The sequence below is a fragment of the Oncorhynchus gorbuscha genome, linkage group LG10 (assembly GCF_021184085.1).
Source record: "Oncorhynchus gorbuscha isolate QuinsamMale2020 ecotype Even-year linkage group LG10, OgorEven_v1.0, whole genome shotgun sequence".
NCBI lineage: Eukaryota > Metazoa > Chordata > Actinopteri > Salmoniformes > Salmonidae > Oncorhynchus > Oncorhynchus gorbuscha.
This window is the reverse complement of record NC_060182.1, coordinates 19,778,478-19,804,195: the sequence shown is the minus strand read 5'-3', so window position 1 is coordinate 19,804,195 and position 25,718 is coordinate 19,778,478. Positions and strand designations below refer to the sequence as shown.

General features: G+C 40.4%; 2 protein-coding genes across 4 annotated transcripts; one reads left to right on the top strand and one right to left on the bottom strand.

The window, feature by feature from the left end:
- LOC124045652 (MAP kinase-activated protein kinase 2-like) lies at positions 1 to 20,327 on the bottom strand. 3 transcript variants are annotated; one of them, XM_046365113.1, is made up of 11 exons: positions 19,445 to 19,564; positions 18,599 to 18,726; positions 4,449 to 4,588; positions 4,290 to 4,354; positions 4,084 to 4,163; positions 3,853 to 3,979; positions 3,587 to 3,662; positions 3,352 to 3,476; positions 3,078 to 3,163; positions 1,795 to 1,875; positions 1 to 1,551 (listed from the first exon to the last, which is right to left on the bottom strand). In XM_046365113.1, exons 2-11 carry the CDS (start codon positions 18,638 to 18,640, stop codon positions 1,408 to 1,410), a joined length of 966 nt encoding a protein of 321 aa, XP_046221069.1. In that variant the 5' UTR covers positions 18,641 to 18,726; positions 19,445 to 19,564; the 3' UTR covers positions 1 to 1,407. The 3 variants fall into 3 exon arrangements, with proteins under 3 accessions (XP_046221069.1, XP_046221067.1, XP_046221066.1); XM_046365111.1 differs by lacking the exon at positions 18,599 to 18,726 and having other exon boundaries at positions 1,795 to 1,872; positions 19,445 to 20,327; XM_046365110.1 differs by lacking the exon at positions 18,599 to 18,726 and having other exon boundaries at positions 19,445 to 20,326.
- Positions 20,328 to 22,082: 1,755 nt separating this feature from the next.
- On the top strand, positions 22,083 to 24,814 carry LOC124045653 (eukaryotic translation initiation factor 2D-like). Its single transcript, XM_046365114.1, has 3 exons — positions 22,083 to 22,214; positions 24,107 to 24,227; positions 24,326 to 24,814. Exons 2-3 carry the CDS (start codon positions 24,120 to 24,122, stop codon positions 24,503 to 24,505), a joined length of 288 nt encoding a protein of 95 aa, XP_046221070.1. The 5' UTR covers positions 22,083 to 22,214; positions 24,107 to 24,119; the 3' UTR covers positions 24,506 to 24,814.
- Positions 24,815 to 25,718: the final 904 nt, after the last annotated feature.

Below are 25,718 nucleotides of genomic sequence, written 5' to 3'. Positions count from 1 at the left end.
CACTTTCGAGAGTACAAGCGACTTTGTACGAGTTTTAATCCACAGTAAAAGACAGCCAGGACATTAGTAGAGCAGTTTGCAACTAGATGTGCTACATTTCATATGTGTACCGCCGTACCCCCATGCATTACAATGGTGCCCTTACCGTCAGTGTTCCCCATCGCCTACCACAGCAGAAACCCTGAACAACACTATTGCTGAGGTGTGGAAACAGATAGTTAGTGACACTGATGATGTTGAGTTCATTAGTGAGAATTCTCTGATAAGATATTCAAAAGAGGGCAATCAGCATTAATCTGACTTTCATCACGAGAAGTGACGTGGGCTACACCATCTATGGGCTTTTGTGAGCTCAGTCTATGGGGTGGATATTGGATAACAATGTCCCTGTGCTACTGTCTACCACAAGGTGGCTTGGATATTCCCTCACTGTCATCACATTGGGAAAAATCCAAATTTGAGACTAGTGCACAGACCTTGAATGTGTCAATCACGCATAACATCAATGGGAGGTGTGTGAAAAGTTAGGCTACATGCACAGGTCTCAAGTAAGGATTCGGCCCAATGTCCTCAAGGCACACAGTCTTACTTTCTAAACAGTCAGTCCACTTTTAATGGTGGTGGTTATAGCTCTGGCTACAGGTGTGTTGGCTAAGAAATCAAACCCAACCAACAATGAAAACCCATTAAATTTCAGTTATACAATTCAAAAGTCCAATCTAAAACAAAGTAAAGAGTTCATGGCAAACAAAAAGTCCCACACAACAAATAGAAAATGAATACCGTTGGTGTGAATAAGTATATACAACAAATGACAACTAAAGCAATAACCTAAAATACATACAATTGAACAAACAGAAAACATTGCATCCCCCATTGTGAAGAGTTAACTAATGTGGCCCTTCAGTGCACAGGTAGTGTTTCCAGTGCATAGCAGGAAGAAAAAAAAATAGACATAGCCATGTCCTTAAAGCAGGGGTAACCACAGTATAACTGGATGTTTCCATGGTCTCTAAGCTACTTACCCACGACAGTATCATCATGAGAACCATGTGGCCAATACTGAGGGGAATCAACATTGAAGAACACAGAACAGAGATGGGTCAGATACTGAATTAGTTACAGTGCTGTCGGCTCGCATATAGTGATCAACAACAACAAAACCCACTGCCTCACAGATACCATGTGATAAACATCTGATCTCTTTGCAGACAAAAAAAGTTATTTAACTTGAATGGCAAAGTTTTTTTTTAAACGATTAAAGGGGGTAAAACGATGAGAATAAAACTGATAAAAATTAAGTTAAAAACTAAAATGGAAACAATTTTTCTTGAGATTCTGACTTTCACCCCTCAACAATCTCTGCTTGTCCTATTTGCTCTCTTTCACCGCATGAGTGTGTGTGTTTCACAGGCCCGGTGTTTCAGTGAGTGCTTTGTTTGCCTTCATTCTTCTCTTCATCAGCAGCGGATTGGTCGAGTCCTTGATGGTCTTGATTTTGATTTGCTCATAGTCCACTCTCATGGTTGCTAAGGCACTTGTCATTTCCTCCTAGTAACAAAAATAAAAACACTATTAGCATATCACAGAAACAATTTCAAATCATGTGTAAAGCACAGAGAAAATCCAAAGAAACAAATACGCAATTGTGTAGAGTGTTTGCTTCTATGTTGTACAGTCTAGAGTAGAATATTATTGTACTCAATCAGCATGGAAGAGCCGTGTGGATCCAAGTCAGAAGCAGAAAGAACGCTATCAAATCACTACAGTGCCAGTGTCTGTGCATGTGTTCACCTTGACCTCCTCCCAGACGTCCTGCTCCTCCTGCAGCACACGGCTGGTGTGGAGAGGGGTTTGAGGGACCTCCATAGACTGCTGCAGGAAGACCAGCATGGGTTAGCATTAGCGCATAGCTTTAGAGAACACATTGTGTCAAACCAAGGCACGTTAATATAGGAGCAAACTGGAAATGTGAAAAGTATTCAGAAACTCTTGGAGGATACTTGATAAGTAGCGCTCCCGAGTGGCACAGGGGTCTAAGTCATTGCATCTCAGTGCTAGAGGCGTCACTACAGACCCTGGTTCGGTTCCAGGCTGTATCACAACCTGCTGTGATTGGGAGTCCGATAGGGCGGCGCACAATTGGCCCCGCCGTCACCCGGCCCACCCCGGGTTTACTATTAAGTAAAGATATAATAGAAAATTAATCAAGTAAAAGTCACCCAGTAAAATACTACTTGAGTAAAAGTATTTGGTTTAAAATATACTTAAGTATCAAAAGTAATAAAGTATAAATAATTTCAAATTCCTTATATTAAGAAAACCAGATGGCACTATTCCTGTTTTTTTTAAATTTATGTACGGATAGTCAGGGGCACACTCCATCACTCAAGACTTAATTTACAAACAAAGTATTTGTGTTTAGTGAGTCCTCCAGATCAGAGGCAGTAGGGATGACCAGGGATGTTCTCTTGATAAGAGTGTGAATTGGACCATTTTCTTGTCCTGCTAAGTAAGCATTCAACATGTAATGAGTACTTTTGGGTGTCAGGGAAAATGTATGGAGTAAAAAGTACATTATTTTCTTTAGGAATGTTGTAAAGTTGTCAAAAAGATCAATTTTAAAGTAAAGATACTGCAAAAAAACTTATTAACAGTATTTTAAAGTATTTTTTTACTTAAATACTTTACTCCACTGCGAACCAGGCAGCACCATTTATTTATTTATTTATAGATAGCCAAGGGCACACTCCAACGTAATTTACAAGCGAAGCATGTGTTTAGTGAGTCCGACAGATCAGAGGCATTGAAATAAAAATGTACATTATTTTATTTAGAAAAATAGTGAAGTAAAAGTTGTCAAATATAAATAGTGAAGTATAGATATCACAAAAAAGAACTTCAGTAGTACTTAAAAATATTTTTCCTCCACAATGTATTGATTCTGTACATTTTCTTAATAATAACCTTGTACTATTACATTGTGATCAAAACACACTGCAGCAAAGTTGCTCAATGGGTGTACCACCTAGCCCAAAGGGTATATTAGGGGGAACACAGAGGGGTGCTGTGCTTACATTGATCCAGGGGTGGTTCATGAACTCTGTGATGCTCATCCTCTGGGTGGGCTCAGTCTTCAGCAGGTGGCGGATCAGCTGCTTGGCTGGGAGAGAGAAAACACAGGAAATCAGAGTAACAACTATTGTAAGCAATTCATACAGAATTAAAACTGCACCTATCCAGTGTATGTGAAATCAAAATGTATATTGTTTTTATACATAATTCCCATCAATGTCATGATATTCATTTTGAATTTGGCCCATATAAATACCCCTGGCTTTTTTTTATTACCTTCTTCAGACACGTCAGACCACTCTGGGTTTGGGAACTCGTACTGTCCGTTCCTGATGCGTCTCTTCATCCCTGGGGAGATGGCCAGGCCGTGGTTGGAGTAGAAGGGAGGATATCCACACAGCCTGGGGAGAGAGGCGGAGAGGAACATTTACACAAACCAAACCATGCTACGTCCTGTAAATGCTGCTATTGGGAATTGATTCATGCTGTCAAACTATTTTGTATCACTTACAGAATATACATGATGACGCCCAGAGACCACATATCACAGGATTTGTCATACTTCTCTGGACCAAGAACCTCAGGAGCTGAGATAAAGGAGGGAGAAAAACCAAAAGACTAAATAAATCCAAGCATTATATTTAAAGAACATAGTAAATTAATGGCATTGAGATTTTCATGAATAATTACACCAACAAGATTTAGGGTGTATTATAAACCACAGAGACAGTAAGCATGTTGAACAGCAAGCATGCAGACCGAGGGGCATGCCCTTACCAACATAATAGGGGGTGTAGCATGGCGTTGCCAGGGAGTTGAGTGTGGTGATTTCTTTTGCAAACCCAAAATCGGTGAGTTTGAGGAGGGCGTCTGGCCTTTTGGAGGTGTACAACAGATTCTCTGGCTGAGAGATGAGAAAATAGCATTACATTTTTTGACTAAACATGTACATAAAATTTGTTCTGCCTGAAGGCATGTACAGTATAATACTGTTCAGACAGGCATTACCTTGATGTCTCTGTGAGCAATATCAATGGCATGCAGGTACTGGATGGCTTCACCTATACTCTTCATAATGTCAGAGGCCTCTAGATAGGGGGTGGGAGAGAGGAGAAAGAGTTCAAGGCATAACTGAGCGAGTGAAAAGTTGAATACCAGTGGAGTGAAGGGAGACATTCAAACGGTCCAAAAATTTTGGAAAAATATGCCTTTACCTCTTTCTGTGAACGCCTGGTTCCCTCGGTCTTGAATATGGCTAAACAGCTCACCGCCATCCATGCTAAAAGATAGAATAAACATTGAATAACATAGGCTAAAAGGATGTGTGTGTGTGTGTGTGTGTGTGTGTGTGTGTGTGTGCATGTGTGACCTACCACTCCATGACGATGAGCAGGCATTTTCTGCCCTGGTAGAGGTTCTCGTAGACGTCCATGATGCGTACGATGTGAGAGCAGGGCGACGCCCTCCAGTGCAGCTCTACCTCCCGACGAGCCTTCGCACAATCCTGTAGCATCTGAAGAGAGGGAGGAGATGAGAGAAGGGGGAGGATGGAATCAGAGGTTACAACTCATGTTCATGGCTTATTTCTCATCACCACTGATTATAACAGACCGTAGGCTTTCTACATAAAAGTGAAAGCAACGACAGACTGTCAGAATTACCGAGCATCAGAAGGGGAGTTTTAGGCCTGAACTAATAACCAACAATGACGCAAGCTTATGGTAAACCACACAGAGCCGAGCTGCTGACATCTTTCAAAAAAGGTTACGTAGTCTAGATTTCTCCTCAACCAGTGACTAGTGTACCATTTCCTCAACTACTGAGGATGCATTAGGCCAGGGGTCTCAAACTTTCAGTGTCTAACTTGTCACCTTTGTTTCTAAATGAGAAACAGCGCAGTGGCTTTTCCACAATCAGTCATCAGTTTACTACGATTTTAGAGAAGACATCAATGACGGAACAAAAGCCTTCCAGAGGTAGTCACTTCATTGACTCTGCCATTCAGATCTGATTACGGCAGCCTCAGACATCATAACAACATTTCCCTTCTTCCCAGATGCTACTGCTCCAGAGGCAGCCTTACGCAACCTAAAGACTTTACTTCCAACTTTGGATTGCAAGAACAATACCATATGAAACACCAAGCTGTTGAATAAGGTAATGGCTTAACCCTCGCTGTGCCTGCTGCGACAGGCTAGTAAACAAAACACACATTGGTAAACACTTTACAGTCAGATGCATTAATCAAAGAGAATCTTGGATTGGCATCAATTCTCCAACGTGTTCTTCCTCCAGATTAAGCTGGCTGTAAACTATATTACTTTAAGTGGATAACGTCCACTAGCCTGTGTCACATCTTGAAACTTGAACAGTGTAGAGGCCAGTTAAGTGACGTGTAGCAGAGCAGTTTCATGGTAGGGAAAGGATTCAGGAACACACAGAGACAGACTGACATTTAAAAATATAACTGACAGTGTTTAAGCAACATGAAATGTTAATGAAATATTTTCATATACACCCTCAGGGCTTCTAAGCTAACATATGGAATTGTTTTAAGATGGTCATACCTTGGGCTGTGGCATTCACAAAATTTTATCAGCCGGTGATTGTCAAGCAAATAACGGTCGGTCTCACGGTAACAGACTGTTAATGAACATAAACACATTAAGCTTCTACTGGCTTACACACAAGCCACTGATGAAGACCTTTGGAACATCTACATTTTAAAAGTCTAATACAGCCATGTTATATATATAGCCTACACCTACACAATAAATTCATTGCTCATTTTAGACAGGTCTAAAGAAGCAAGTTATGAAGAAAATGTATATTTCAGAAGAACATGATTGCATACTCTGAGTTGTCCTTATGTTAGGTCCTGATCTGGCTACGCCAAATGGCTGTGTGCTGCACAATTTTAGCAGACAAGGTTTGCTTAGAATTCAGTTGCATTACATTGAACAAAGTGGAATAAAATATAAAAGGATATTTTCTCCAAACGATTTGAGGATGTGCGCACATGCGGCTATTCTGTGAAATAGGTATTCCTCTTTATGCTTAATTTAGAAAAATTTATGTAACTTTAGTTGTTCTACAAATGTTGGGCTATATGTTGATTTTTTATACATTGTAAGGCTGTATGATGAGACTAATGACGATTTGAAAAGTCCCTTGAAAAGCATGTTTTTTGTGCAGGTTTTACACTATCAGTCACTCATTCACAATTTCACAATCACTTGATAATGCCTAGAATCTCACGGCCGCATCCCCTTTGTGTGGCTGTAAATGCACCCTAAAAATGTTTTTTTTTTTTTTTTAAATCCATGCCTTTAGGGCCAGTGGCCGTTGTGCCCTTCTCCCTGAGTTCTTCACATTTCTAACAGGCTACAAGTGAAGGCAGACACATCGGGAACGCAACTACGTGTTCTTATCCAATTCCAAGGTGCATATTGAAGATATTGGAGAAAAAAAACAGAAAAAAAAACTGTCCACGTTTACTTTGTCAGCGAACAAAATGAGTAGGCCTAACGAATAGCAAAAACACAAGCTTAATTCATTCCACTATCCCCCATAGTACAAAAGTCGACCTATTCTATTCTGTCTGAGAAATAAATATTCCAAACATAGTCTGGGACAGTTGCAGAATGCGATAGTTCCCAAATTAGAAATGAGAAATTTACTTAACATTAGGAAAGTAAGAGAAATAAATATAGAATGCCTAGTCTATAGAAAGTTGTTCCCCCTCTTTTTAGTAGAGGCCATCCCTCTGTTCTCTCGCACAATTACATAGACTATTGAAATGTTGCGCAACATGAGCCCTCATGAAGTGTTTGATTAGATTTTCGTAACATTTGCATTGATGTCAGGGACAATATGATTAGAGGGACAATAGCAGTAGGGTAAAATACTTAAGTAGTACTTTAAAGTATTTTTTACTTAAGTTGTTTTTTTGAGGTATCTGTACTTTACCATTTATATTTTTCACAACTTCTACTTCACTACATTCCTAAAGAAAATAAATGTACTTTTTACTCCATACATTTTCCCTGACACCCAAAAGAACTAGCTACATTTTGACAGGAAAATGGTCCAATTCATACACTTATCAAGAGAACATCCCTGGTCATCCCTACGGCATCTGATCTGGCGGACACACTAACCACAAATTAGTCATTTGTAAATTATGTCTGAGTTCTGGAGTGTGACATGGGTTATCCGTAAACAATCATTGAAAATAATTTATTAAAAATGGTGCCATATGTTTTGCTTAATATAACAAATTTTAAATGTCTACTTTTACTATTGATACTTAACTACATTTCAGTTTGATGCTTAAGTATATTTAAAACCAAATACTTTTAGACATTTACTCAAGTAGTAATTTTACTAGGTGACTTTCAAGAGTCATTTTCAATTAAGTTTACTTGTACTCAAGTATGATTATTGAGTACTTTTCCCACCACTGGACAAGAGTCCTGAGTACCAGGCAGTTAGTAGCCTACCAAACTTACTAATGACCATCAGCAGCAGCAGAGCTTGGAGAAGCCTAATTACCATGACTAAACAGTCACACGGAATTTGACTGCCTTCATGACCGCAGGTGTGGTGGTAATACGGTCACATCAACAGACCTAGTCAAGCTACCATTGTGGGCTAAGGGTTAAACACGGCAATAAATAATTTCTTATCCAAGACCTGAGTCTATGCAGAGCGGTGTGCCATAGCCAATCAGAGATACAGTAGGCTTTTATGCAAATAAGCCATTGCCACACAGGCCTGCCATCAGTCACTTTTAAATGGACTGTGTGTACAGGCAGTAGCAACAGCGCAACTTTAGCTCAAAGGCATTTGTGAAAAGCCACAAAATTCACCCGAATGGATTTCTGCAAATACCACAGGAGTCCCCTTACATTTGGGAACTTTACAGTCCTATTGATCAAACCACCATGAAAAAGGTTGGCTCGCTCTCCCTCAGGTACGCATATCAACTAATGCAAGCCAGAGAGAGATGAGTCAAACTAACGAGTGAACATTAGACAAACCCTCTCAATCTTTTCAGCTAGTCAAAATTGCATTGATAAACAATGGCGTAGCCTAATCTTCCTTATGCAGCTTCCCCGCCAATGCATGCTTGTCCCGCCAATGCATGCTTGTCCCGCCAATGCATGCTTGTCCCGCCAATGCATGCTTGTCCCGCCAATGCATGCTCTTCCCAAACCATGTTTTGACAACAATGTGAACTTGCCTGCTCGCCCATTTGATTGATGCCAAATACATTGGATTGACAACCAAAGTTATTTTTTAATAAATATCCTCCAGTGTCAGTAGGCTCGGGGATAGAAGAACAGGAATAATGAAGGTCATTTAAATGTAGTTAGGCCGTGACTGGCCTCACACGCCAGTAAAGTAGATGGTGGGGTATGATCCCAGCGTTCCTCACAGTGGCAGTCAAGCACCCAAGCTAACTGGCTAAAGTTGGCTAGATACTTCCAGACAAAGGAGAGAACACCTCACTGACCATTTCTCACCCTAGCAGAGCTGGTTAGCTGCTAACATGTTACTAACTCGCAACACTGGCTGAATGACCAAATGGATAGCAGTCGTTCAAGTGCAGCATAGCTAGCAAAGCGATTCACATTTCTTGCTAGCAAACCAAATGACACCTGCATCTCTAGCTGTAGCCACCGAAAAACAATGAGTGGAAAAAGTGGGTCACTCACCCAGTCCTCCAATGACATGACATCCTCCCAGCAGCTAGCTAGCTAACGGTAGCAAGCTAAAAACACAGAGCCTAAGTAAATCGCTACAAAAATAGATATGCTAGCCTATTAATCATGTTATCACTGCCCTTGCTAATTTGATTATATTGACATTCACAGCCTTCTTTACATTCCTCTGTTTTTCTGACAAACAGTGCATCCCAAATGGGTGGAGGCAGCAAACAATGTACCAGTCCAGCTGTAATTTACAACCTGATATAAGCTATTTTTAAAAACCTCTTATAAAAAGTTGGTTTAGCAACATAAACTGGGAATTTGAGGTCATGGACAATTATGATTGTCTTTGATATTTGCTAAGTACTTAAAGTGGAACTGACAGCGTTTTAAGGCTCTTCTGGAATGTAAGACCAACACTATTCTCCTCAAAGTATTGTATGAATGTGGGATTATCCAGTACCCTTGACTCCTGATATTGACTTCATGCAACTCGTCCTTTATGCACTAAACCAGAACATGCAGAAATTCGAAGCAACTAAAAAGTAGGAAAATGTATTTTACAAGGGAACAGCACTTATAGGCTTAAAGAGAGCTCGCACTTAATGCATGTTGGAAGTTCGAGGCCCAAGGTGTCAGTGGTGTTGTGTCCTCCTGGCTGTTTACTGTGCGAAATAGGCTTGGGCGATATACTGTTTATCAGGGTATTTCAAAATACCAACTGAATGATTTTCAACACCGGGGGTGCGTGCTACGCCCATGTTTATAACTAAGTTATTTATAACTATAAGAAATCTAAGATGTTAAAGCTCCAGCTATGCATTTGGTTTGCTAACTTGCTATCCAAGTGGCTAGATGTCAAGGTAAAGCATCTCTGCAAAATTGTTGTGTGCATAAAAAAAGATCCATCCATCCATAGTACCAGTCAAAAGTTTGGACAAACCTACTCATTCAAAGGTTTCTTTATTTTTGCTATTTTCTACATTGTAGAATAGTGAAGAAATCAAAACTATGAAATAACACATGGAATCATGTGGTAAACAAAAAGTTAAATCAAAATAGATTTTATATTTGAGTTTCTTCAAAGTAGCCACCTTTTGCTTTGATTGACAGCTTTGCACACTCTTGGCATTATCTCAAGTAGCTTCATGAGGAATGCTTTTCCAAAAGTCTTGAAGGAGTTCCCACATATGCTGAGCACTTGTCAGCTTCTTTTCCTTCACTCTGCGGTCCAACTCATCCCAAACCATCTCAATTGGGTTGAAGCCGGGTGATTGTGGAGGCCAGGTCATCTGATGCAGCACTCCATCACTCTCCTTGGTCAAATAGCCCTTACACAGCCTGGAGGTGGGTTGGGTCATTGTCCTGTTGAAAACAAATTATAGTCCCATTAACCCCAAACCAGATGGGATGGTGTATTAATTTAGAATGCTGAGGTAGCCATGCTGGTTAAGTGTGCCTTTAATTCTAAATTATTCACTGACAGTGTCACCATCAAAGCACACCATTACACCTCCTCCTCCATACTTCATGGTGGGAACCACATATGCAGAGATCATCCATTCACCTACTCTGCGTCTCACAACACAGCGGTTGGAACCAAAAACCTCAAATTTGTACTCCAGACCAAAAGGACAGATTTCCACCGGTCTAATGTCCATTGCTCTTGTTTCTTGGCCCAAGCAAGTATTTCTTATTTGTGTCCTTTAGTAGTGGTTTCTTGGCAGCAATTTGACCATGAAGGTCTCATTCATTAAAAGTAATGATGGACTGCCGTTTCTCTTGACTTATTTGAGCTGTTCTTGACATAATATGGATGTGGTCTTTTACCAAAATAGGACAATTTGGTAAAAGCATTAAGAAAATAATTTGCACAAATGTACTTTTAACAATGCACACCTGTTAATTGAAATGCATTCCAGGTGACTACCTAATGAAGCTGGTTGAGATAATGCCAAGAGTGTGGAAAGCTGTCATCAAGGCAAAGGGTGGCTACTTTGAAGAATCAAATATATTTTGACAATTTTTTGGTTACTACATTATCGCATGTGTTATTTCATAGTTTTGATGTCTTCACTATTATTCTGCAATGTAGAAAATAAAATAAAAACCCTGGAATGAGTAGGTGTCTGAATTTGACTGGTACTGTATATAAAATTAAAATGTAATGGTGGCCCTTGTGTGCACTTCCAGTAATACTGTATACCGGGTTTGATACAGAACCAGTATGAGTTATGAAAATCTGGATACCGCCAAACCCTAATTTGTAGCCTACCCACTTGCACATCAACAAACAAGTGTCACTCCCTGACGTCATTCAGTATCCCTGGGAGGAGGGGGCTCTGTACAGCTGGCACTGTCATTCCCTCAGCATAACACACACCAACCGCGCGTATGTGCCCACACACGTCAGACATGTTTATGGGCCACCTGAGCCTTGCAATGAGAACTACAAAGCGCAGAATAAATATCAGCCCATTGAGAGAAGCAGGAGATTGAAATTCACTCAAGAGTTTTCCCTGTTAGTTAACACTATCAATGTTTCCCTTCACAGTGTCAATTGTGATTGAATCAATGCAATATTAGCCACTTTCAACAAAACATACCGAAACAAACTATACAAGAGATGTTGTTGTCGGCAGAAGGCATAGGAGTAGGATTCTATTGCACACAATTCAGCCTGTACTCTACACAGACCGGTGCGGCATAGCCAATCAGAGCTTCAGTAGGCTTATATGCAAATAGACCATTGCCATATATGGATCTGTGCCATTAACTTTTTTTTGTGGCCTGTTTACAGCAGTGGTCCTACAAATTGCATAAAATGTGCTCATTTCTAGACATCTTTGAAAAGCGAGTCAGGTAAAGATCTGGTTTGTCAGGGGCAGTGTTGTATTTTGAGACAGACTTGAATAAGCTAAGTAGCCAATAGACAGAGGGGTAGCATAATGTGCCTGATTCTGTTTATTATATTTTGTAAAGTGGTTTCATGCAAACCAAACATGTCGAGTCACCTTGTCTGAAGGACAAGCGAATAAACTGGTTAATGTCAAGCCTGCATGTTTTTTTCTTCAAATGTCTCATGGAATGTTTATTTTACCTTTATTGAACTAGGCAAGTCAGTTAATAAAGAACAAATTCTTATTTTCAATGACGGCCTAGAAACAGTGGGTTAACTGCCTGTTCAGGGGCAGAACGACAGATTTGTACCTTGTCAGCTCAGGGATTTGAACTTCTTAATCACTAGTTAAGTACATATGGTTGATGATATTACTAGTTTATCTAGCTTGTCCTGCGTTGCATATAATCGATCCGGTGCCTGTTAATCATTGAATCACAGTCTACGTCACCAAATGGGTGATGATTTAACAAGCTCAATCGCGAAAAAAGCACTGTCGTTGCACCAATGTGTACCCAACCATAAACATCAACGCCTTTCTTAAAATCAATAGAAGTATATATTTTTAAACCTGCATATTGCCTGCTAACATGAATTTATTTTAACTAGGGAAATTGTGTCACTTCTCTTGCCTTCTGTGCAACAGAGTCAGGGTATATGCAGCAGTTTGGGCTGCCTGGCTCGTTGAACATGTGTGAAGACCATTTCCTCCTAACAAAGACAGCCAACTTCGCCAAACGGGGGATGATTTAACAAAAGCACAATCGTTGCACGAATGTACCTAACCATAAACATCAATGTCTTTCTTAAAATCAATACACAGAAGTATATTTTTTTAAATCTGCATATATAGTTAAAATAAATTAATGTTCGCAGGCAATATTAAAATAGGGAAATTGTGTCACTTCTCTTGCGTTCATTGCAACAGTTTGGGCTATCTGGCTCGTTGTGAACTAATTTGCTAATTCAATGACATAACATTGAAGGTTGTGCAATATAACAGCAATATTTAGACTTATGGATGCCACCGGTTAGATAAAATACGGAACGGTTCCGTATTTCACTGAAATAATAAATGATTTGTTTTCAAATGATATGTCATTAATACGGTCAAATCTGGAAACTAAGGCTCGTATTTCTGTGTGTTATTATAATTATGTCTATGATTTGATAGAGCAGTCTGACTGAGCGGTGGTAGGCAGCAGCAGGCTCGTAAGCATTCATTCAAACAACACTTTACTGTGTTTGCAAGCAGCTCTTCGCAATGTTTATGACTTCAAGCCTATCAACTCCCGAGATTAGGCTGGCAATACTAAAGTACTTATTAGAACATCCAATAGTCAAAGGTATATGAAATACAAATGGTATAGGACCATTTCTCTATAATAACTCCAACCTAAATCTTCTTACCTGGGAATATTGAAGACTCATGTTAAAAGGAACCACCAGCTTTCATATGTTCTCATGTTCTGAGCAAGTAACTTAAACATTTGCTTTTTTACATGGCACATATTGCACTTTTACTTTCTTCTCCAACACTTTGTTTTTGCATTATTTAAACCAAATTGAACATGTTTCATTATTTATTTGAGACTAAATTGATTTTATTGATGCATTATATTAAGTTAAAATAAGTGTTAATTCAGTATTATTGTGATTGTCATTATTATATATACACACACACACACACACACACACACACACACACACACACACACACACACACACACACACACACACATTTATATATTTTTTTAAACTGTCATTATTATATACACACACTTATATATTTTTTCAATTGTCAGATTACATCGGTATCGGCTTTTTTGGTCCTCCAGTAAATCGGTATCGGCATTGAAAAATCATTTAAAAAAATAAATATATATATATTTTTTTATTTTTAAATCGGTCAACCTCCAGTTATTTGACATGTATAGTTTTTGACATGCAAACGTCGTTCCATAGAAATCCTGGTTGAGAATAAAACGACTGAACAACGAAACAGCACAGCAATATGTTTTACTGGTAAAGGGGATATATGTAAATGCAAACAAAATAACTTTTTGGTCAGTGTGGTGTGAGTAAACTTTATTTAACTATGCAAGTCAGTTAAGAACAAATTCTTATTTACAATGACGGCCTACCCCGGCCAAACCCAGATGACGCTGGGCTAATTATGCGCCGCCCTATGGGACTCCAGACCACGCACAGCCTGATGTGATACAGCCTGGATTTGAACCATGGACTGTAGTGACACCTCTTGTACTGAGATGCAGTGCCTTAAGGCACACACACATGGACGCAGCGGTTTAACTATTTAACTGTACTAGAAAGCTTAAAAAGGTCACAAAAATTAGAAAAATTGGTTATATCGTTATTGTTTTTTTTGGCAAAGAAAATAATCAGACATCGATATCGGGCAAAAATGTCATGTTGGTGCATCACTAGTCACAACATCTATATTTTTTAGATGTGACAAATGTTCCACCCAAATCATTTTTGCCACCGACCAAATTTCAGGTCTACTGAATATATATTTATTTATTTTTGAATAAGTGGAGACCACTACCAGCCCAGTCAGTTTTCATCGTAAGATTTAGTATTCTGCTGTACCGGTTAGCTGATAATTCATACAGGCAAAAACAGGAAGGAGTCTCTTCCCTCCTCACAGACAGCCTAGCCATTGGCAGAGATACGGGAAGAATCTTCCCTCCGTATACCGACAGGCATTTGCAGACAGGGAAGAATCTGCTCTGCTTACACAACAGCCCCTGAAAGGACACTGTCGGGAAGGGCAATGTTGTTCCATTTCTAGCACAGAATCTCTGACACACATATATACACACACACAGCAGGCGATTCATACAGTACTATGCTCAAGAAACCAATTGATAAATCAGAGGCTAAAGCACATACAGATCTGAGGCTAGGCTAGTAGGCAAACACCTATCCAAAGAGGGAAAGGCCATCTAAAATGGTGGTTCGTCATTCCAGGGAGGTCTCTCCTCTGGTTTGCCAGTCTCAGGACACCTCCCCAATAAACGCCGAGTGCCTGCGTAGAGCATGGTGCTGTACGAATCCAGACCGAATAATCCTCCAGTCATCTCTGGACTCTTGCGCCAGGCTACTTTTAGAGCTCAGACACACAGGAAGGACCGTCAAAATGTTTGCAGTACTCTGTACAGAGTGTCAGCAGTCAATGTATTTTGTGTTCATACAACAAAGACCTTAGTCGTCAGCCAAAGCCCTGATAAAATACTTCAAACCAGGTGGCAGTAGCATTATTTGGCAATGGATGTCTGTTGCTTTAGGGTCTAGTTCCCTCAAACTCAATTCTGGACCTTGAAGCCAGTTCCTCAGCCTTTCTTCATTATTCTCCTCTAAAATCCAGGACCGATTTAGACCTGGGACAGGTTGATTTAATTATCAGATAGAACAGAAAACCATTAGGATCCAGTCCTCGTAGGGTACGAGTTGAATATCCCTGGTCTAGTCAACATTTGCTAGCTAGCTGATATATAACAAGCTACCGAGATCACAAAGAAACAATTATATTCAATATCCATAATCACATACAGCCCATATATACATTTTTGCTAACGTTAGCATGATTCATTAGCTGTTGTGCTAGCTAGGTAAAGACAATGCATTGTCTCTTGGCAGCCAGCTACAGGCAGCTACTTCATGGAAAATAATCTATTGTGATTTAATTATGTTACTAGCTACAGTGGCCAGATAGCTAGCTTGGTAAAGCATTGAGTGTTGTGTGCATTGTGCTGCACTTACCACCCCATTCATTTCATAAGTAGTGTGTGTCACTACCGTGCTCAGTTAGCAAGCTAACATTAGCTAACTAATAAACAAACATGATTTTAAAAAATCATTCAAGGACAAAACTCCTTAGACATAAAAGATGTAAAGTACTGCTCTAGATTTTTTTGCAGCTTTATTGTTTTAGTTAGAACAATGATATCAGCTCCCCCACGCGGAGATTCACACCCTTTGATTGGCTCAAAGTCAGGTTATTGGCCACTGCTGAGCATTGTGAATACACAAGTAAAAACAGCAGGTTCGTCGGTACACAGCAGGAACATCTTTTGTTCTAGCAAAAGAAGGCCTCCTACTGTGATGCACCTACCAAGTCTGATTCTCAGGTTGTTTTATGCTTTAGACATGGGCTTTTTCTCCACCAGCTAATAGTATTAGGACGGGCCAAGCAGGGAAAGAAGAGACAGCAGGGATGTGGTTACGAATAGCAAACCTTTCAGCTTCAGATCGTAGAATAACTCGACTTTGAGCGACTAAACGCACCAATTCCGCATGTTCTCTCTGTTGCTCTTTAAAGAAAAACAAGATTTCAATCTGGGGGGGGGGGTTCGATGTGGCAGTTAATGGTGACATAGGAAGTGATACTGGCTTTGTTCCTCAAAATCATCAGAATGAATCTAAGACACCTAAAAAAAATGCATTTTAAAAAGTAATTAATTGAAATTTTTCAGAGGTTTTAGTCACTCAATTCTACATCAAGTAAGTGCATAATGCTGCTGGGCTGGTCTGTCCTACTGTCTGTGCGTTCTGCGGTATGATTGTATAGAGCAAAATCACCGCAGCTGTGTATCCTGGTGTTAGTGGGCCAGTGAGCATTGTCAAAATCAAAACCCAACCCTGAAGTAACTCATGACAAAACTAAATTTTGGATGAAACTGACTAAAATTATGCTATTTACTTCGTAGTCAATTTTGACACTAGAATAAATGTTTGTCTAATATCGATGCCACATAGGCCGTTTTTGATCAGAAAAGGCTGTTTTTTGCTTTCAGTTGCACTTTAAGGTAGAGTAGAGCGTCTGCTAAATGACTTAAATGTAAATGTAGTAAGAACAAAGCAGTGGCCAATTACTCAAATGTTGTAAAGGGAACATGTGCTCTTCTCTCTATCCCCATTAGGCCTAATAGTATTAGCCTGGCCCAGGCAGTGGAGGAAAGGGTGTAGACTAAGCCTAAAAGCAAAGCGTTCATCCTCAAGACTTTGGACGCAGTAGAAAAGGAAGGATTTGAGAGGTCACAAATATTCAGAGGTTCATGATCTTGAGTCTTTATTCAAATATATAAATCTTTAGCCTTATAGACTATATGGGAAAGGAAGAATGACATCTGTTCTTGTGCAATTCATCCTAAGGGCAATTTGTAAAATACAACACTGAATGAAGCCCTTCTACAGCATACCATCTTAAGGGGCCTGACAGTCAAAGCCCTGGTCACAATTAGAGCTGGGGGGGATAAACCGAAAATGAATGGCAACGACCACTTATCGTGAGCATTTTCCTGATATCGTTCATTACAATATGTAGCCTATACTAGAGAACTGTGAAGTTTGAAATAAGCTTGCTAATATGGGTTGTTGTTAATGGATCTCTGTCCATATCACCGAGCTAGTCACAATACAACATTACAAGCTGATCGATAAACCCATATACCAGAGGTGTCAAACTCATTCCACAGAGGGCCAAGAGCGGGTTTTCGCTCCTCCCTTGCACTTGACAGATGAATTAATTTCACTAATTAGTAAGAACTCCCCATACCTGGTTGTCTAGGGCTTAATTGAAAGGGAAAAACCTGCAGACACTTATTTTTTAAAATTTAACTAGGCAAGTCAGTTAAGAACAAATTCTTATTTACAATGACAGCTTATGCTGGGCCAATTGCGCGCCGCCCTATGGGACTGCCAATCACAGCCTGGATGTGATACAAGCTGGATACTAGGCCCTCCATGGAATGAGTTTGACACCGCTGCCATATACACATCTGACACCTCATCCTCATCTCCACTGCAAAGTCAAGCTGTGCTCAGCATCACAATGCCACTAACCCCAGTTGCCCAATCAGAGCAGGAGGGGGATACATGCATCAGGGCTGACCAATAGATCCCAGAGGAGCAGACTGAGGAAATATCTGGGGAAGTTATCAATTTTCAATTATCTCTGCCTGAAGGCTAACACTGGGGCTCAGCAGGCAGAAACACTGCCCTGAGGGGCAATGAAAGAACATAAGACTGTGTCTGTGAGATGAGGAGTGTGTGAGGTGAATGGAGAGAGGTGGCAGGATGCTGCTATTGTTTAGGGCTTATCTGGGAAACCTAGAAATCAACATGGGACATCTGTTTGTTTCAAGTCTGTCAATGATCTAGAGATTATTTTAGGGATGACAAAGAACAATGCACTGAAGTGAACAAATGAGTGGCATATGAGTTTCTGAATTTCAGAAATAACAGTTGTCATACATTTTTTGAAAAACAGCCCTTTTCTGCAAATTTTCCTGGGAACCTGTTATAAAAGCTGATAGCACAAAAGAAACATGAGTTTTATTCCGAAACATATTTTCACAAACAATGGATTATTCGTGACTCATTGAATCTGACAGTTGCTGAATATGCCTGTACCTGAAGCCCTGCCTACTAAGTCAATAATGTCAGGGCAAAGACACAGAATTACTATTTAACTGTGTTATATAAATAGGCCGACAGATCAATGATGTGTTAGACACAATGTACTTCTATTTTTCAGAATATTTAATAAACAATGACAGATTTCTGCTGCACCGTCTCTATGTCATTCACAATTTTTTTTGTACTCCCTTTTCTGTAGAAGTTACTGCTAGTTAATAGGATAAGTCAAATAATGGCAGCAGAAGACCTTTTGTTAGTTTCCGTATCTGCTTCAGGGTAGACAAGAGGCCAGAGCTATTTGGGGACCAGAATGACAGCTGCGGTATGACGATCACGAACACCAGCAAAGAAAAGCCCTGGTTGAAAGCAATGTTGACACTAAACAACAGCACCAACTAGGCCTAAATACAGACATTCAAATAGGATCAGAAAGTTCCCCCATTTTAAAGTGAGAGGAGCGGCTGACCTTAACGTAAATCAGCCATCCTGATGGTCGGATAGGAATCATAGGATTTGTAGTGTAGAGTCAGGGCCTCAGAGGAAGTGGCACCCACAAGAGATTAACTAGGCCTCGGAGGTATTCTGGTCTGCTTTCTTTTGAGCAGTATAGGAGTAAACAGATTTCTTTCTCACTCAAATGGAATTGAAAACTTGAACACAATAAAATGTAAATGTACTCAAACTGAAAACGTCAGTGCAACAGACCTACTACACTTCAAATCTAGGTTAAAAAAAATCTAGGCTTAGGCTATATCACATTGATAAAGAAAAGGAGAGCTGCACACTCAAATGCAATAAATGTATAACCAACCATGACAGGGTCGAAATGTTGGTTATAAAATGATTGCATCAGAGCTCCTAGTGTGGAGCTCTCCTTTTTCAAATATTATACTCCGCTAGCCAGCGCCGCTGGCTAAACAGGTGTGCGTTTCTCTCGCCTTCAGATAGATCAATCACATTGATAACATTATATGGTAACAAAGTTGCAAGTGACACTCGTGAACTTATTCAACTGCCACGCTGGAAATGGAATAAGGTGGTGCATTGTGTGCTTTGACAAGCGTGGGTATGTTGAGGAATTCCTAAGCATTTTTTTCTGTCCAAATGAAAGACCTTTTACAGAATGGCAGTACAATACCATAATTGGTCATTCATAAGTGGGATGGGGGGGAAAAATAATCATACTCGATTTGAGTTCTCAAATATGCATGGCTATAAAAGCCCCATTCTTTAAAATGACATTGTTTCACTTGGACGGTTTACGTTTTAGTATACAGTCTCAAAATCACAAGAATGCACAAAACACATTTACCTTCAAAGCGTATTTATCTCCACTTCCTTTTTGGAATATCTCCAATACTTTCCCATTTATGCCCATGCCAAGGACTTGACTTGTAACTTTGTAGTCGTCAGTTATGGCATTCTTTTTTATCTGAAGAGGGTTGTGGGGTTTGACGAAAAACGGAGGAAAGGGGGCAGAGTTCAGATTTGGCGCTTGCTGTTGTTGCTGGTTCGGAAAGGCCGGTTGGTTCTGGTTCTGAGCGTTCGATAACATTGTTCTGATTTGGTTTGAGAGAGCGGGTTCACTTATAACAATTCCAATTTTACCGCAGGGAAATCCTCAGTTAAAAATAGTGGTTTCCTAATGCTAGCTACCTGCTGATATGTGGTCGAACTCGCATGCTAACGTTAGCTAGTTATACAATCACAGTGCCAACTTCCAGTCGAGACTCAAGTGGCCTTAAAACAACTTTAGTTAGATTACTATAACACGCTTATTGGTTAAGCTACTTGCTCATGAACCGTCCCTTAATATTCAAAGTTATCTCGCGACAAAGCTAACGCTCCGATGCTTCTAAATTCATTCGTTTCGACACTCTACCACCTGCATTGAAGTGAAGTCACCACCAGAAATAGGAGGAGCTTTTTTTCGTTAAGCATCCGCTTTCCGTTCTTTGAACATGTGTTTAATCTTGTCCAGTATTGGTGGCCTTTCTATATTTTCAAGGTAGCTCCCACTGAATAAAATCTTCCGACTTCAGTATCGAACGTCTCAGTCGACACGACTTTCAGGTTGTATCTTGTTTGGTTTTTTTTCCCCACTCTCGCTACCGTCATGTCATAATGACCTCACAAGTTTAACTCGCTCGAGACTCGAATCTCCGGAAGATCTCCATTTCTACCTACTTGCGCCTTCTCTCCGCGTATCCTTCTCAAACCCATTGGACAAGAAAGCCATAAGTCCCTCCTCTCTGATCGTCTCCACCAATGGGTTTCGAGAAAGAGAAGAGAGGACGCGAGGATGATGCGATAAATATACATTTGAGATCTTCCCACAGATTGGATATTTTAAAGGCCAAGTGCAGTCAAAATTCAGTTTAAAGGACCTTCACGCTTCGGACACACCGACAGCTTTTGGCATTTTGGTACAGCAGAATTACATTCATTTCCAATGAAACGCTGCGTTTGCCTTGCGACATTGCGTTGCAAGTGCAGTGCATACATTGGATTTATCGAACGTATGCGTCAAACGGTATGCGTAGACGGTTTGACAGCAATGGTTGCAGAAGGTGAATGTTGAACTTTTGTTGCATACATATCCAGATGCTATCCACCAGATGCATCGAGCTCTTTTTGTTCCACGGAGGTCGTTCATTTTCAATGGAGAAGTCCGCAACGCTACTTTGGCGGTACCGTACTAGGTTGTGGTGCATTCAATATTTCTTATCCTGCATTGCTTTACCTTGCGGTGGTACAAACAGAAGTACACACAGACTCCAACTAGCTATCTTTTAGCAAGTTGAAAGCAAAGCAAGTGCCTCAAGTACAGAAAATGGGGACAAGACACAGCGAAACATCTGCATCAGATGGACATTGTGCATAAAGGTCCAATGCGGACGTTTTATCTCAATATCAAATAATTTTTTATGTGTAACAAATTAATTAAATAATTAAAATAGTCAAATTAACAAAAACAGCTTCTTAGCTAAATGTAATTTCTCAAGCAATAATTTTGCTAGGACTGTCTGGGAGTGGTCTGAGAGAGGGGCCTAATGATAGGGATTTGTAACCTAAAAACTAGTTGTTATTGGCAGAGAAGAGGGCAAACAATCTTTTCAAACATCTCTTTGACTAAAAGTGCATTTTCATAATTTCCCAGTGTTATTTCAACGTCATAGTCGGGATATATATAAAGCACAGTAATATCACGTGTTTGACTGTACTGGGCCTTTAAGGTATCTCATAGGACCCAATTTACGGCAATTGGCAGAATCCTTCCGGACGTAGTTTGTGATGCACCAAAATAGCTGCTGTCCATTTTCGTGCTGAATGTTTTTTTTAAGAACTTGCGAAGTGTGTGTTTAAACTTAGCTAGTAAATATAATCGAATACATTTTAGGAGTAAGAACTTGAGTTGACGACGGTGTCGTTTTCAGTATGTTTGCGAAGTCCAACACAGTGATTAAACGCTCCGATAGGCGAGGAGTCACTCGTTCCACATTAAACTCAAGGATTTACAATGGAGTTGAGCGACGACGAGGTGTGTTGTGTGCGGCCGACTGGAGCTCCGACGTTTTAATGGAGAAAAAAAACCGACACATATTAGCACCCAAAGAATAGGCAACAATTACACACGATATTTTCTGGTCAGAAAGTGACTCTTAGGACCTGAATGCCAGAACATTCAGTAGAGTTGGCCATTTTTTGCACGCCCAATTTTTCAGTTTTTGATTTGTAAAAAAGTTTGAAATATCCAATAAATGTCGTTCCACTTCATGATTGTGTCCCACTTGTTGTTGATTCTTCACAAAAAAAATAGTTTTATATCTTTATGTTTGAAGCCTGAAATGTGGCGAAAGGTCGCAAAGTTCAAGTGGGCCGAATACTTTTGCAAGGCACTGTATATATATATATATATACTGCACAATAAGTATACATATATGGATTTTTTTATATATATTGTTTGCTCTTTATTCAACCTGGCTGCCACCCGCCCTTCACCCACAAAATATTTCATGACCTTGAGGATATAACCATGGGGACTGCAGGTTATGAGTCAACCTGTGCATCACTACCACAAGGTAACTATTATGGCTCAAATGGAGAACAAGTGAGAGGAGAGATTGGCAGTTATTATGATACAGGTACAGTGCATTCGGAAAGTATTCAGACCCCTTGACTTTTTCCACATGTTACATTACAGCCTTATTTTAAAATGGATTAAATAAAAAATAGTACTCATCAATCTACACGCAAAACCCCGTAATGACAAAGCAAAAACAGGTTTTTCTAAATGTTTCAAATATATAAAAATGTATTTACATAAGTATTCAAACCCTTTGCTATGAGATTCGAAATTGAGCTCAGGTGCATCCTGGTTCCTCTGATCATCCATGATGTTTCTACAACTTGATTGGAGTCCACCTGAGGTAAATTCAAGTGATTGGACATGATTTGGAAAGGCCCACACCTGTCTATATAAGGCCCCACAGTTGATAGTGCAGGTCAGAGCAAAAACCAAGCCATGAGGTTGAAGGAATTGTTCATAGAGCTCCAAGACAGGATTGTGTCAAGTCACTCATCTGGGGAAGGGTACCAAAACATTTCTGCAGCATTGAAGGTCCAAGAACACAGCGGCCTCCATCATTCTTAAATGGAAGATGTTTGGAACCACCAAGACTCTTCCTAGAGCTGGCCATCCAGCCAAACTGAGCAATCGGAGGAGAAGGGCATTAGTCAGGGAGTTGACCAAGAACCCGATGGTCACTCTGACAGAGCTCTAGAGTTCCTCTGTGGAGATGGGAGAACCTTCAAGAAGGACAACCATCTCTGCAGCATTCCACTAGTCAGGCCTTTACGGTAGAGTGGCCAGATGGAAGCCACTCCTCAGTAAGAGGCACATGACAGCCCGCTTTGAGTTTGCCAAAAAGCACCTAAACCACTCTCAGACCATGAAAAACATGATTCTCTGGTCTGATGAAACCAAGATTGAACTCTTTGGCCTGAATGCCAAGCGTCACGTCTGGAGGAACCCGGGCACCATCCCTATGGTGAAGCATGGTGGTGGCAGCCTCAATTGTAGGGATGTTATTCAGCGGCAGGGACTGGGAGACTAGCCAGGATCAAGGGAAAGATGAATGGAGCGAAGTACAGAGAGTTCTTGATGAAAACCTGCCCAGGACCTCAGACTGGGGCGATAAAAGGTTCAAATGGCATTCAAATATTATTATATATATATTATTATTATATTATAGTTCTTGAGGACAACTGGGGCGACCATTCAAACAGGACAACGACCCTAAGCGCACAGTCAAGACAACACAGGAGTGGCTTTGGGACTAGTCTCTGAATGTCCTTGAGTGGCCCAGCCAGAGCCCGGACTTGAACCCGATCAAACATCTTTGGAGAGACCTGAAAATAGCTGTGCAGCAACGCTCCTTATCCAACCTGACAGAGCTTAAGAGGATCTGCAGAAAAGAATGGGAGAAACTCTGCCAATACAGGTGTGCCAAGGTTGTAGCATCATACCCAAGAATACTCAAGGCGGTAATCTGCCAAAGTGTTTCAACAAGTACTGAGTAAAGGGTCTGAATACTTATGTAAATGTGATATTTGTATTTTTTTTTAAATAAATTTGCAATAATTTCTAAAAAACTGTTTTTGCTTTGTCATTACGGGGTATTGTGTGTTGATTGAGGGGGTACAAACATTTGTTTAGAATAAGGCTGTAACGTAACAAAATGTGGAAAAAGTCAAGGGGTCTGAATGCTTTCTGAATGCACTGTAACTGCCAAATTAAAGGGAACACCAACATAAAGTGTCTTAATAGGGCGTTCGGCCATCACGAGCCACAAGAAAAGCTTCAATGTGACCAGTGCGAAAAATGTATGCACTCACTACTGGATAAGAGCTAAATGACTCAAATGTATAATGTAAAGTCATGATGCATCACAGCGTCATCTTGTGTCCACAGGACGCTAGACAAAATGCAGCACTGCCACCAGCTGGTCCTCCCTGGCCAGCCACCCGTAGTAAAGGAGGGCCACATTGAGCCCATAGACATCTCTGTGGCCTTCAGGAACTCCAACAAGACGGTATAGCCATGACAACATCTTTACAATCTTTCTTGTTTTAAATCAGCACTCCTCAATCTTTGTGATTAATAAAATATCTGTTCCTCCCTACTCTGTAGGTGACCATGATAAAGAACCTGGAGGTGTATGGTGTGGACCCCATGGCCGTATCGTTAGCCCTGCAGCACAGAGTCCACGCCAGCTCAGCCCTGAACTCCGTCCCTGGCTCAAAGGACCGTGTCCTAGTCCAGATACAAGGAAACCGGGTTCAGCAAGTCGGCCAACTGCTGCTACTGTAGGTTCGCAAACATTTCCTATTGGTAACCACATGACAAGACTGTCTTAATACCAACTCTTGATTTAACAGGTGTTTATGTGCATAATTTCTAAGGCTTTCCCCCACTTTATTTTTCCGATAAGTACCAAATTCCCCGCAAGTACATCCAGGGTCTAGACAAAGTTCAGAAGCCTGAAAAGAAGAAATAATAGAACCTCAACATTTCATCAACAAGTATGTATAGCTGTGTTAACAACTTGTTTACAAATTGTCTATCATGAAATAAAGTTTACTCCAGGATTAGCTAAATTTATGTTGTCATTAATGGTACATTGTGCTAGCCTAGATGCCAGCCTGAGATGTCTGTTCAGTTAGAATATGCCACTCAATTAGAATATGACCTGTCCAATCATCATCCTCTGAGTCTATGACTGGAGTTAGCAATGCCTGACATTGACCATGGTTACTGATGAAAAGGTGACCCAATCATTAAAATAGGCTGTGTTCCGTAGAAACAGCACTCATTAATGAAACAATGCCAAACAGTTTCTATACCAGAGTTACCAGGCTGAGAAAGTCAGTCTTGCATCCAGGCTAACATTGTTCTCTCTGTAGCCTCAAAATCAGGGAAACTTTAAATAAATTTGCCGTATTATTGTACCTTAAAAAAGGGTATTATACTGATAAGAAGCTATTAGATTTTTCCATACATACAGTATATGACGTCTGCTTTGAAGAGATTTTCAGCTGAATGACTCAAATGTCAGTGTCCACAAACAATTCCATAGTGACAGACAGAATGCAATAACTTGTCTCTGACAACGTCTGAGTTGTTAGAAATGCTTGTTTTGTAACTGTTGGTACACCACAAAATCAATAGCTAAGCAGTAAGCCTGTCATATATTGGCATGTTTTGAAGACATCAATAATGGGAAAGTACAGTGGTCAAGAGTTGCAGCAAAACCTACAATCACATACTTCTGTAATGGAGTCACTGGTTCTATCAAGTCACATATGTACACAGTTTGTTTATCTGGAGTACTTCTCCTGTCCTATTCGGTGTCCTGTGTAAATCTAAGTGTGCGTTCTCTAATTCTCTCCTTCTCTCTTTCTTTCTCTCTCTCGGAGGACCTGAGCCCTAGAACCATGCCCCAGGACTACCTGACATGATGACTCCTTGCTGTCCCCAGTCCACCTGGCCATGCTGCTGCTCCAGTTTCAACTGGCCTGGGCCC